The sequence below is a fragment of the Cydia amplana genome, chromosome 12 (assembly GCF_948474715.1).
Source record: "Cydia amplana chromosome 12, ilCydAmpl1.1, whole genome shotgun sequence".
Classification (NCBI taxonomy): Eukaryota; Metazoa; Arthropoda; class Insecta; order Lepidoptera; family Tortricidae; genus Cydia; species Cydia amplana.
In genome coordinates, this window is record NC_086080.1 from 11,464,383 (window position 1) to 11,479,560 (window position 15,178).

The window sequence follows — 15,178 nt, forward strand, 5'->3', positions numbered from 1 at the left end:
ACGTCGTATGCATGACTTGTTAGCTATTGTCATCGGTATCCATCGCAGGCGAGTATTGGACCGTAACAACCAGTATACGTATGCGATCTGATTACGCTTAACTGCTACAGTTTTAGAGATCATATGTTGAACGCTAGGAAAGCCATGATAATCAAGACAATTGTAAAAACGTCGGCCAATTAGCAACAGCAAAATGTATTGAATGCTCTGACAACTTGTAGTTACAATTTAATGGTATAATACCTATTTAATTATTAATCGGAAATTTGCTTATTTAAAATACCAATTTGCTGTATCCCACTTAAACGAATAAATGAATGTAAGATTATTTCGTTCTTCGAACTTTTCAATTAAAATACCTACTGTATGCATATTAGAATTCCATTGGCGAAACCAATAAATTTTTATTTCACTATTTAGCAATGTCACCAGTTTAAGGTTCTCAAATAGTGGCATTGCTATAATTATGATTATTGGATAATCATCGTTAATCTAAAATTGTACATATACCTACTATCAATTACAGATACTGGAACTAAAAACCTTTTTAGTTTTAGTTACTTGTTTTTTTCATTCGATTGCAAAAAATAATATTTTTTAGATATTTTTTATATAACCACTTTATTTTGTTATTAATTAAAAACGTTTCTTTCTTTTCAGAGGTTTACTTTGAGAAACAACGCTACGATGGCTGGTACAACAACAGAGCATATCCTGAATGGGGTTCAGTCGGTAAGTGCACCGGTAAAAATTCTCATACAAACTTGTTTTATATGCGAACGATTTAGCTATAATACTATACAAAAAACTGAAAGAGACAGAGGGTAGATCCCTGTGTTATGTGGATCTTAGACTACAATCATAATGTGTTTAGTGTATATTTTTATAATATGTATCTAATACCTTTAAACGAGCAATTCTTGTTTATATATATATATTTCGGGGATCTCGGAAACGGCTCTAACGATTTCGATGAAATTTGCTATATGGGGGTTTTTGGGGGCGAAAAATCGATCTAGCTAGGCCTTATCTCTGGGAAAACGCGCATTTTCGAGTTTTTTTATGTTTTCCGAGCGAAGCTCGGTCACCCAGATATTGCTAGTTTTAAAGTATTTATGTAGGGGCCACTAGTTGCCTGAAATAAAGATTTCAGTCATTCATTCATTCATAACTCGTAGCAAGTGAATTACTACGTAAAAATGGTACTTTGAATGAACAAACTCGTCATCAATCATTATCATTCGTTTGCCCGTGTCCCATTTACTTTGGATAACCACAGCATGTATTTTTATTGAATTTTCGCCAATATTTAGTAAATATCTGATAAATAAATGTCCCATGTTGCTGACAACACTTTCACATGACAACATTGATATATTTAATGATGTTGAAAATCTAAACATATATCTGTATTGACAAGAAACCACAAGTCATTGGCAATGTTTATGGATGGATTATTGTCAAGTCAATCATTGTTATACCCAAAGAGTAAAGTAAGTATATAGCAAAGTAAAGTATATAGTATGAGTAAGCCGCCCAAAAGGATATCGAAAAATAGATTGTAGATATTTAAAAAGAATAAGTTCAAAGTATCTAAATTATGTGTAGGCGTAGAACACTACTAAACCAATAATTAGACAATAAAGTTTTCTTAACTAAAAATTAAAAGAAAAAATCTCACACTGTTTTGTGATAAGTAAAAAATCAAACGGCGTAATGTTACAGCTAGATATCATATTACGACATCGAATCTGTCAAACTTCAACTGTCAGCTGTCATTGTTTGATTTGAGCTAATCAAGTTTGATTGGGCTTACCTGTTTGATTTATCGACCCAACCTTGCTTCAATCTCTCTTAAACATTAATACATCAATAGAACTTGTAACGCTAATGACAGTTCACGTTTGGTAATTAGATATTGTCTCAAATATGACATATTACGAATATAAAATACACAAATGATACGGAATTACACGATCAGTTATATCATGACTCTCCCTATTCGTGTTGTGTTCCTGCTGGTGAGTAAGGTTGCTAGAGCTCAACGAGGGTGGGTGAGGGTAAAAAGGTCGGCAACGCGCATGTTACACCTCTGGAGTTGCAGGCGTCCATAGGCTACGGTGACTGCTTACCATCAGGCGGCCCGTATGCTTGTTTGCCACCGATGTGGTATAAAATGTAATTCCGTATTAAAAGCACGATTTGGATAATGGTGGATTAAAAGTGATATTCTTACATTCGCTATAAGAGTGTATAGTGTTCCCATCGAGCCCTTAAAATCCATAAAGTTTTATGAGATCATTTGTTCATGAATCTCATGATAATAAATAATGTTAAAAAACCGGCCAAGTGCGAGTCGGACTCGCGCACGGAGGGTTCCGCACCATCAACAAAAAATAGAGCAAAAAAATCGTGTTTGTTGTATGGGAGCCCCCCTTAAATATTTATTTTATTTTATTTTTAGTATTTGTTGTTATAGCGGCAACAGAGATACATCATTTGTGAAATTTTCAACTGTCTAGCTATCGCGGTTCATGAGATACAGCCCGGTGACAGACGGACGGACAGCGAAGTCTTAGTGATAGGGTCCCGTTTTTTACTCTAACCCTAAAAAGGCGAATAATATAAAAACGTACCATGTTTTCGCACGTAACGACCACCAATGAAGCCTTGATGATATAGAATCTCCACTGCTTACCAAAATTACCTGCACTTGCCCTCAATTGGCTTGAAATCGAAATTTTGGCATTCCTCGGCGCGAGCTACCTCGTTAAGAACACCATAAAGAGCGAGTTAACACGAAGGCGAGGAAAAAGCCTGTCCATTACTTTATTAATAACCAGATAATGGCCCAATACCACTGAAATTTTCTGTTTACATGTAAATAGTTACGTACAGTGTTGTTCCCGTTGAATACACCGATAGAAAAGACCTCAACGCGCTTAGAATCAGTACCGTAAAATGGGGTGAGTAGGGTCAAAACTGAAATTCAAACCTCGATAACATTTTATTTTTACATATGAAAACTGAATGGTGTATATAATAAGTGTTCCGGACGTTTGTATTTTAGTTTTTATTTTATTTTGGGTAGTTCCATTTCATAACTTTGACGATAAAGAGGAAAATCCACCTCACCCCGTAGTGCCTCGTATTTGGGGTGAGAGGGGTTTTCATACAAAGGTGATTTTGGAAGATTGTTGGATCGATTTATTTTTATTATGCGTATTACTATAGCTCCATTTTAAATTGGAATACATTATTTTTGTAGCAGTAGACTTAAAATCCCTTCTCACCCAGGGGGGAGAGGTGGGCTATGAATGGGGTTTGAGAGGGCTCAAACCCCATTCATAGCCCACCTCTCCCCGCGAAACCTACTCACCTCGTTTTACGGTAAGTACATTTTCTTGACCTAGGTATTAATACAATTTACAAAAAATAGTCTTGAATTATTCTACTATATTATTATCAAAAATCGACTGTGCGTCAAATAGACCCTCGCTATTGCTCCACCCGGTCTAGTGCCGATCTAACATCAGATAACCGGCTGAGATAAACGCTTATTAATTTGTCAAATGTTCGCGTGGCGTAATCTTTTGATATCTCAATACTTATGTATGTGATATCGCCCACGTGACCTTAAGCTATTACCTCCAATGAAATGGAAGAGAAGTCGTTACAAAGATACGCCACTCGATCGCATCCTATACTAATTTATATTACCTAATACAATAATAGTCATGGTTAACCCTTAAATTTATTTTGTTAATTTTTACGTTAGTAAATATGTATACGTCATACTCAATTCACGTTACGTTAAGCACTACTTCAAATATGGAGTCGCGCGCGACAACGCTCAAGTCATACTAAGCGGCCAGAGCGCCAGAGCGTTGAGTGCAAGTTGACTCGTCTTATGTAGTTACAAACTTTATAGGAGGTTAGTTATCTGTGTACTCAACACGCCACGCCGCAGGCGACTAAAGAAAAATCGAGCGCGAGACGTGTTAATAGCTATAAATCATCATAGGGCCGCGACTTGCCCGACCGCTGGTGTCCCCCAGGGTGGTGTGCTCTCTCCTCTGCTTTTTTCCATCTTTATTGACGGCATTACTAAATCTTTAAGGTCTAATTACCATCTGTACGCAGACGATTTGCAGATTTACGCGGCGGCTAACATTGACGAACTTCCTTCTCTTTTCAGTAAGATTAATTGCGACCTAAGAGCTATTTGCAACTGGACTTTGAATTTCGGGCTACAAGTGAATGCTCAAAAATCGCAGGCAATTGGCAGTCCTCATTTTGTCTCCAAACTAGCGAATATGGTGTTACCCGATGTTACCTATGACGGGACTTTGATTCCACTTTCCTCTACTGTCAAGAACTTGGGTGTCATCCTAGACCAGACACTCTCATGGACGCCGCATATATCGGAGGTCAGTAGGAAGCTATTTGCTTCGCTGCACTCTCTGAGGCGAATGCAAAACTTTCTTCCTCTTTCTACTAAAATCTGTCTTGCTCGCTCTCTCTTACTGCCACTCCTCGATTATGGTGACATTGCTTTTGTGGACCTAAGGGAGGAACTGCTTGACAAGCTAGAGCGCTTGCAATCGCGTGTCTGCCTTCCGCTCGCAGCTTGGCTGGCTTCCGATACGTCGTCGTAGGGATGTGCATGTTCTGTCATTACTCTTTAACGTGTTATTTAATCCCGCATCCCCTACGTATCTATCAGAGAGATTTAGTTTTCTGGCTACTGTTAGCGGTCACCGTCTGCGATCTAGTGAAAATCTGACTTTAGCCATTCCGCCGAAAAAGTCGCGTGCGTACTGTAGGTCTTTCACGGCCTACTCAGTTAAGCTGTGGAACGATCTACCAGTGGACGTAAGGAAATCGCAATCTGTTGCCTCACTCAAGGAGAAGTTGAAAAAGTTGTGGTTATTAGACTCCTGATGTAGTTAGAACTGAATACTTTGTATATATATATATATATTATTTATATATAGATTATATGTTTATGTAGTTAGTAAACAGCGGTATGTTTATGTATACGTATATGTATATGTGTATATAGGTTATATATGTATAAGTATGTTTATAGTTTATGCGTATTTATGAGTAGGTAGTACTGGTTTTCTCTTTATTTATTGCTCTCGTCTTCCTTTATGTGTATCCAAAATTCTTATATTGCTATTTGTCCATATTAAATTGTCTTTCACCTGTTAGTGTTTGATCCTTTCGCATTTTCTCAAAGGTTAGCTGGAAGAGATCCCTTTTAGGGATAAGTTCGCCTTTGTACATAACATTCTTATTTTTGTTTTGTTTTTGTCCATTTTATGTAAACCTGTTTATGTGCAATAAAGTGACATACATACATACATACATACTTGCTTGAAGTTTTGTTGAATAATTGATATTGTTTTATTTTCGTATATCGTGACTGCAATAAATTGAGAGATAATTTGAAATACTGCCTTGACCAGCATTACATGAAAATGCGGTCATATCATATATCAGCATAATATGAATTTATTATTTGTAAATTGTACCTTACTAATCTTTTAACTATTTTGGAAGGTATTTTAAGCTTGTTCCGTTTTTAAGACAAGTAACAAATCGAATTCAACGATGAAAGAGTATTACGTATGGTTATGCTGTCAGTGAGCAAAACGATCATGCAGACCGTGGGTCGACCGAGCTTACGAACTACCTATTAGAAAAAAAAACCCTTCTAATTATATAAAATGACGTCTACCTAAAGAAATGTTCAGTCGATCATAAAACGCTTAGAAAGTTTTCATTACAAAAAATGTTGGAATCATAATCATAACACAAGCATCTGTATTACGTTTGATATGTGATATGATACGAGTAAGTTATATTTTACGCATGATAACAACACATAATCTTATTCCATTCCATGAATGAGTTTTCATACGATAGAGATAGCATTTAATCTACATGACGGAAAATAACCCATGACCGCCCATACCAAAATATTTCGTAACAATTATACATATTAACAACGATGTAGGCCACGTGCCACACTAAACCTAATCAGCTTCAAACAAAGGTCATGCGAGATCTACAAGCATGTACGGGCCGTGTCGTTTCGTATGACCACGCAGAAGGGCACGACTTGCCTCACACTGATGCAACGAAGTTAAATTGAACCCGTCATTAGACAAACATCAATATAATAGCCGTGTGATGTATTAACAGCGTAAAAAAACCGACCAAGTGCGAGTCGGACGCGCGCACGGAGGGTTCCGCACCATCAACAAAAAATAGAGCAAAAAAAATCGTGTTTGTTGTATGGGAGCCCCCCTTAAATATTTATTTTATTTTATTTTTGTATTTGTTGGTATAGCGGCGACAGAGATACATCATTTGTGAAAATTTCAACTGTCTAGCTATCGCAGTTCATGAGATACAGCCTGGTGACAGACGGACGGACGGACGGACGGACAGCGAAGTCTTAGTAATAGGATCCCGTTTTTTACTCTTTGGGTACGGAACCCTAAAAACACACTTGAACCGTGTGATTGCCGTGAGCAATTCGTGCTATTGAATCGTTCGATAATTTTAAAGAGATAGGCAATTATGAGAATCCATGTAGACATTACCTGCGAGGCAAACTCGCAAGGCTCCTCGGTCCTAATTCGATGCTCATGCTAGTGGTTGGAAATTTCGACATGGAATCACGCGTTTGTGAATTATTAGCTCTGCAGCCATAACTGTAAATCATTCAGGCAGTCGGTCGACATTATTGTGCAAAATTCTGAAATAAGGTCAGAGCGCCTACCGCGAACCACGTTCGACGTGTTGCCTCTCTGTCGCACTTGTAAATTCGTACGTAAGTGTGACAGGGAGGTAACACGTCGAACGTGGTACGCGGTAGGCCCTCAGGTGGGGTAAGGGAAACATACCTACATATGTACTTTATTTTTCTCGGGGTAAGAGAATACCGTATGAGACTTATCCCTATAGACGTTCTACGTAAGCCTTCTTCCGCGTTCGGAAATATTACTCTTTGGGGAAAAAAGCGACTGGGACATACGCGTGTAAAAAAAATTAAAAACAGAATAAGGAAAAACGCGGATGGAACTAAAAATAATGGTTAACAAAAATTTTGGGTAGCTAATCTATACACTCTTTTTACAAATAATCCATAAAATATGATGAAGTTGGCTTAAAGAAGGAAGGAAGGAAGGAAGGAAGGAAGGATTAAATATTCATAATGTTAAATGTGTATTTTCGATTGCGTTTTCGTGACTAACAACCGTGCCAAATGGGTAACAGGCGGTGAGAGGGTTCTGATTCTGATTTATTGGCAAAGCAAAAATCGCTTGCGGCGCGCTGTGGTACTTGTGGTAGACCCTCGATAAAATTCCGAGTCAACGACAACAAATAAGGAGGACATTTTGACTATGAAATATTAATACATAATCATGTATCATGATTTATTTCGACGTAAACAATATATGGAGGAGACAGTAAGAGTTACATTAAAAAATAATGATATATATTATGTATTTCTTCAGGGATCTTCACTCTTCAATTTTCAGAACAGGATTCCTGTTCCGTCTTCGCATTCAAACGCTTTATACGTCGTCTCGTACCTCTGACTCTTATGGAGATAGCTCTTATCACAGAAATTTAGATTTTAACTTTCAGCCAAAAAATTATTTCTGAATATGCCTTTCCCCATTTATCATTCAATTTTGATGCTGTTTTCTTTAAGAAACTATTGTATTCAGTCCCTGGGGCTCTGTCGCATGAAATGACTAGTGGTGTAAAAGAGGCTCTTAGGTCCTCTGTTGCTCTGTCGTATTTTAGATGTTTATCTCGGCTGTGTCTTTGTGTAGTAGGTAGGTAGGTACAAAAGAATTACAAGAGATAACGCAAACTGTGACCGATTGCGGAAACATTTGTAAATTAAGAAACAACCGTCAAAGTTGCTGGCAATATGTTCGGTGACAAAAAACTTGCTGAAATCATTGATTATACTTACTGGATTTACTAAATACTTAGTTGTGACTATTTTAAAATGAATCAGAAAGCATTCCTAGAAACATTAGAAGTATTGTGCGTATGGAGATAAAGAGCTATAACATGGCTATAATGAAACGAATAAATAAATAAAGCCATAAGGCATTTCGAGGTGCGCAATAATATAGATAGGCACTTATGCATAATTACTACTTTAAATCTTGACGTGACGTGAACATATTAAGCGAATATAAAAAAAAATATGTTTACCTTGTTTGACGATTGGAATTTTCCCTTCTTTCGCAATTCTGCTCCAGTTACAACGAAGTGCACATTCAGGTTTTTGGACTTGTAACTTTGCCGTCCTTCGATATGATTACAGTTATACCAATTTATATACATATCATATATATTCAAACTTGATTTACCACAATATAACTCAACTCAATTACTACCTTCTTGACGTTCTGAATTGCTGATATCTTCATCGGTGGTGTATAACATACCCGCGCGCAAGTTATTGTGGCATTTTGGCTAATAATATGTTACGTTTAAATCATCCATCTTTGGTAAAAGAGACTACAAACTAAGATTTCAGACTATCGTAATACAAGAGGCCGATTCGATTTCGCACCCGTTCACGGCAACGAGAGGTTCGATTATCATGAAAAAGTAGATAGGGGACCTAAATGTACACATTCAGTTATAAATTAGACATCAACGTACACGACATTCCATTGCCGTTAACCCATAGGTGCAATCTCTAACGTTTAGGTCGCTTGATCCTTCTAAAGTAATTTCGGTAAACTCATGGTAAGCTTACTAGTAGTTCCAAATCCAAACCACCAATTACGCAATTAAATTACAATGCCTTGTTCAATAGGGATTAGGGTTTGCTCCCGGGAAATACCGGTACCGAAAGTACCGGGAATTCCCGGGATTTAGAGCCAAGCCAGGAACCGGGATTTCAAAATTAAAATCCCGGTACTCGCGGGATTTTCGGGATTAAAATTTTCGGTACAATATTTGACTGCTTTCTGTTACTTAGCATGAAATATCATGTTTTATAAAGAAAATAAATATATTTTATCAATCTAAGCCTGATGGTAATACTTTTACGGCTGGCCACTACATTAAAAAAAAAAGTCAATGGGTTTGACAATGCCGAATATAAAATTGCGTAATTTGATACTTTAAGTTAAGGGCATAAATGTTTGTACGATAAATAATTTTATACGAACAATTAGTTATTTCATATTTGTATACTAACTAGAAGCAAAAATAGAGACAATTTTGTAATTAATAAAATACTACTTTTAATTCAAATTCAAACACGGTATAAGAAACTCACATATGATAATGATATTTTAAATGAATTAATAATTCTGGCTGAATAATTTCTTGATTTGTCGTATTGATAGTTCTGTTATTATATGTTCGAAGGTCCACAGCCCATTTTGAACGCATGCGAAAATTATCATTTTTTTTATCCTTTTTCACAAAACGTATTACATATTTAAAAAAATTATGATATTACTGAGCCACAATTCAGTTTTTGCCAATCAACAAAGATAATAAAAATATCATGTAGTTTAGGAAAAAAAAACAAATTATATTAATGATTGTGTGACTTAAAGACACATATTATGGTACAAAAGAAGTGTGTACCTTCACTGTGCTACTTTTTTATTGTTTTAAGAACGATTCGTGGTCGTTTTACGCTTTTTTTTACTGAAAATTGATGTGAAAACTGATTTTTGAAGGCAGTCCCGAAAGTACCGAACATACCGGGAAATCCCGGTTCCATTTTTGCCCGGTACCGAAAATCCCGGTTCTTTTAAACAGTACCGGTTCTGCAATCCCTAATAGGGATGATGACACATGTTGAATTTTATAACAAAATCTAGTAAAATAGATAGCAAATGAGCAATTCATCACAATATTGTGGATATTAAAAAAAATATATGGAAATAATACAAAAATACAGCACCTGAAAGTTTCAAAATTAAAGTTTTTTTTTTTACTTTAAAAAACAAAATAAGTAAGGATAGCATTCGATTCCTCATATTTTACCCATAAAAAGATTGTATAGCAACTATATACATAAACGCAATATTTCACCGACAAAAATGCAATTTTCTTGTTTTGTTCATACTTCAAGATGCGTTCTCAGTGACCTTGACGTCACGTTCACATAGCGATTTGTTAGGGGTGTTTCGCGAGTGAAGTACGACTATGTCGGATTTTAACTATCATTTCTGACTTTTGTATTGCTTTAATGCAATGGGTCCCATATAGACATTTGATCCTAAAAACAAGCCTGATTGATTGATACCTAAAATGAAAATTTGTCATCTAGCCTATTCCTTTGTTTTGTTCTCAGATAGCCGACTCATCCGCAAGACGCCAGCGTCATACGCAGATGGAGTGTACATGATGGCGGGCGCGGACCGGCCCGGCGCCCGGACGCTCTCCAAGATCTTCATGCGCGGGCAGGATGGCCTGCCATCAATGGCCAACCGTACTGCTTTACTCGCATTTTTTGGTAAGTCTCTTAAGGCACTGAGAGTCCTCTTGAATATATTATTATACATATTTAGCCCACAGTTAAAGCCCCACGAATGTCATCTACAGTACGTAAAAAGGACGGCATGAGATAAGGTGCTGGATTGAATATTTATTTGTATTGAATATACCAAAATTTTTCCATCTGCGTTGACTCTTAGCCGCCTTTTAATTGTTCTATATATCAAGATACATTTTGTCGCGAGATAAACATTACAAGTAAATTTTTAGACAGCATGGAATTCTCCGCAGGAGTTCTAATTGATTGCTGTTCAATTTAGAATTCAACGCCGCAGGTGGCGAACATGTTGCATTGAAATTGAATAAATTAATATATGTATCTAAACATGAATTATAATAAGGTTTTTATCGCAAACTTTGTACCATTTGTGGAACATACCAGCTGTCACATAAATATACAATTCGTAAACCAAGACTGAGGGATCTCAAGCTGAGAAAGCGGGACGGTATACATCGTGCCGTGAAACGGTCACAGGGCGTTGATCTATCAGTGCTCCTTAACATTTCCTCCAATTTGGTGCTAACAGTAAAAATATATTTGTACAGGTCAGGTCGTGACAGGAGAGATCGTGATGGCATCGGAGTCAGGATGTCCCATCGAGCATCACCGTATCCCCGTGGACAAGTGCGACCACATGTACGACCCTGACTGTGAGGGCGTCAAACACATGCCCTTCTTGCGTGCCACCTACGACCGAAATACGGGGCAGAGCCCTAATAGTCCTAGAGAACAAGTAAGTCTCACTTACAGTAAAATTGAGTAGGTATATTATCAGGGTATCCACACGAGGAGATCATTTATCACAATTAAAAGATTTATCTGCCAAATGTGTTGTTAAATGTTTCACATTAGAATGGAGCTCATTGTGGTAAAGAAGAAGAGCAAAATAAACTTCAAGCTGTCGTTCTTAATTTGGCATAAATCCAACTATTATAAAATTGTATGCTCTTACCAATATAGATGCAAAAGAAACTCTTAATATACTATTATTAAATTGTACAATGGGACTTAATCGCGTATCTAAGTTTTAAGATTTGCCTCCGACGTTTCGAGGACGGCGTTGTCCCCGTGGTCTCGGAGAAGACTGGCATAAGTTGACATCAGCATCTTATAACCGCGCGAGTTTTTCGAACTACCCGCACTTGGTCTTGTTTATCAGCTTGAACGTTTTGCGCACTAGGGATGTCACTCTGTCGACACACAGACAGACAGACTCTGTTAAGTCCAGTTGTACAATTTAATAATGTGTAAAAATCGTGAAAGTTTCAATCACTCTTAATATACTGTTTGTATAATCAATGAATAAACTCATTATCTTAAACATTTATTCAATTAAACATTACATATATGGAGGTTTTATCTCCATCATACTGTTATTTGCATAAACATGTTGACAAGATGAACTCAAAACTTTCGTGCAGTTAATTTAGTCATCCGGTATGAGGAGTCAATTTTACTGACACTTAATTGTCATTATTATGATGGGTAAAGGACACGGAAGGGAAAGGCTACAGCTAATAACTTGCATAAAGGAGTCGACATTCAAGACCACTTTCTGCAGCGTCCAACCCGCGAGGCGCATGGAGTTCGATGGTTTATTAGGGTTCCGTACCTCAAAAGGAAAATGACGGAACCCTTATAGGACCACTTTGTTTTGTCTATCAGCCTGTCAAGACTTTATTTCGGGAACCCATGGAAGTATCGAGTTGAAATTAAATATATATACTTACTCAGATCTACATCAGTCTCTTGACGCTGTGAAAAAAATATTTTAGTAATAGTAAATTATTAGATAGTACTAAATATAGTATTTCCATATGCCTAAATGCCCGTTACTTCAAATGGTTCATAGTAGTGGTACTTTGGTATTCTCACCAGACGAATATGTACGGAACCCTCGGTGGGCGAGTCTGACTCGAACTTGTCCGGTTTTTTAACTTAAAGTTTTATTGGAATTCGTCCATCAACCGCCCCCACTCTTTGTTTTACTAGAATATAAATTCTGTTCGGTCAAGTTTGTTTTTTGACAATTTGTGTTTTGACAATACTAGGAATAGTCGGCTTCCCATCTAATCTAAATAGCTCAAAATTGTATTCAGCAATTTTCTCCGACAATATATCTTCATTACTCATCTCATCATAGTTTCCTTTAGGCCCATAAACCTACAGGTTATTATGGGCCCTACACACTTCCCGTTCATTTCATACCTATTTAAAGAAACAGAATTAAGAATTTTATTAGGTATCTATACGAACGTTGGCATTCTTGAATATCCAGATATGCACTGACTCATGGAAATACTTTCAATTAAAACACAATGCACAAAAAATAATGATAAAAGCAAAGCCCTTGTCATTAAATACAAAGTTTAAACGGCGATAATGAAGAAACTACTTTTTTTTCTACAAAAACTTATTCTGGAGAGTAAAACCAACGCCGGTTATCTTTAAAAAAAAACACGCCAACACGCCGTAAATTAGTTGAACACCGTGGAGGTGTCGGCAACCAGTCATGACACGGATAATTAGCATTCTGCGGTAATCGCCGTCCATTGTCGGTATCGCATCGCGACGCTCGCGGCTGGCGGGGGAATCTTGGCCTGTTATTTTCTCAGCTTACCGGCAAAATTTATTTGTATGTGCTCTTAAAGTACCTTGTAAATTGTAATTTATCTGATCCTTATTTTTTTTTTCACCAAACCACTTGTTTTTAACTGGTTTCCATTATTATACGTATTCGTTTTCACGAGAAAACCTTTTGTTACGAGTACCTGCTTTGTTGGGTTTCACTGATGTACTTATGTTGTTTTATAGCTTTAGTGAGCAAAGAGAAAAATATATTTTTACATCTCCACGCTACAACTCTCAAAGTACTATAAACTTAATACACATGCGTAGCGAAGAAGCTCTTCGCCCTTCCAGCTGGTTATTAGAGCGTGCCGTAAAGCCATAATCCGTTATCTTCTAAATTAGACGCTGTTAGAATGCACTTTGTTTTTTCAACATTGTATTGTTATTAGCGTTTTACCTTGCAAATGCACCAGATATCAATCATACACACTTATCTATTTCTCTGGCAAGACATATTTTAGGTAAATAGCTAAAGTATGCTTCTAGAGTATGTGTTCCTATGTTTGGTCATGGGCATCATGTTATTTGAATTGGCTATGTGCTCATTTGTTAAAATACATATACTCGTAAATATGCATTTATAATCATCTTCCTCGCATTGTTCCGGCTTTTTGCTACGGCTCATGGGAGCCTCGTCCTGGTAGAATGTTCGCGATCCCAGGACGCCTCCCCAAACGGCATATTGTGGGAAACGCCGGTGTGGGTTTAGTGGGTAGGCTCCTCCCCTCTTTTCATAACTGAAAAGAGCTGGGAGGTGAGAGTCCCACATACCCCACATTATGGGCCCACGTCGGGGCCAGGGGGACGATGCGTAACAGCATTCCCACATCGACAACAAAAAAAAAAAAACGGCTCATGGGAGCCTGGGGTCCGCTTGGCAACTAATCCTAAGAATTTGCGTAGGCACTAGTTTTTACGAAAATGACTGGGATCTGACCTTATTAGGCCTTATAAAGTTTGTATTCGCAATATAATAATAATCAGATGCAATTAGTTGCATCAGCTACATGTAAAAGCGAAGAAATAACAGCCTATTTAACATATTTTTCACCACACCAGCTCGGAAAGGCTTACTTTGCACTTCAAAAACTGATAGCAAAGTTGCATTTTATTCACATGTGAGGCAAAGTAATCAAATGCAAATTATGAGTTGTCTTCTTATATTTGCTGGTAGAATTGATGATTTTAGATGATAAATATTTAATAACATTCATTTGGATTTGATTTGGTTTGATTTTGTTTGATATTTTACATTTAATATTTGCTTCGGGCTGGTGTGGTGAAAAATTTTGTGTTTCACTCGGGGAAAATTTTGTTTAACCCTCGTGCTTTGAAACCCTCGCAACGCTCAAGATTCCATTTTTCGAACCACTCGCTACGCTCGTGGTTCAATTTTGGAGCCTTTCGCTAGCTTGGGTATCAACATTAGCACGAGCGGTTAAACAACAACTTTGCCCCCTTGTAAAACAAATAACTATTTTTTGGCTTGTTCTAGGTAGATATATTTTTCTGTCCCATTCGTACCACCCATAAGGTCGATATAAAACGTTTTACAGTCATTACGCAATTAAATCAACTATTAACGACTAGATTAGTGAACTCGTAGGAGTTAAATCATCGTCCCTAGCCATTCGCTCCAACAATAACCAAAATGTTGTAAGTAACAAATACCTACTATAGTCGACAGAGCTCGTATTTCAGTATCGAAGCAGTATTGAGATACGAGGTTTCTATTAACAGATTTGCTAACTAGTAAGTTCTGGTTGTGAACTGATTTAAAGGCAGCTTTTATAACTCTTCAATAATGACCAAGTCTAACCCAGATCCGCTCATCTCCTTACACCTGTGGTAATTACATTTTGCGCAAGATCTAGGCTTGATATAGCAATAAATTGCAAATGATTTATTCATGGCATCTTAACACTTTTTACCTTGTGACGATTACGTGGTGATATTTGTATCTCTTACATATTTTTT

The 15,178-nt window shown here is 37.1% G+C and overlaps 1 protein-coding gene across 2 annotated transcripts in view; it reads left to right on the forward strand.

Moving 5' to 3' along the window:
• The window catches only part of LOC134652947 (dual oxidase), a 60,198-nt gene that overhangs the window by 28,600 nt on the left and 16,420 nt on the right, over positions 1 to 15,178 (forward strand). Inside the window, exons 3-5 of one of the 2 annotated variants that reach the window (XM_063508185.1) lie at positions 661 to 732; positions 10,367 to 10,528; positions 11,116 to 11,303. In XM_063508185.1, the coding sequence (XP_063364255.1) occupies positions 661 to 732; positions 10,367 to 10,528; positions 11,116 to 11,303 (422 nt within the window). Of the gene's footprint in view, positions 1 to 660; positions 733 to 10,366; positions 10,529 to 11,115; positions 11,304 to 15,178 lie in introns of those variants that run through there. The other variant, XM_063508186.1, reaches the window with a different exon arrangement.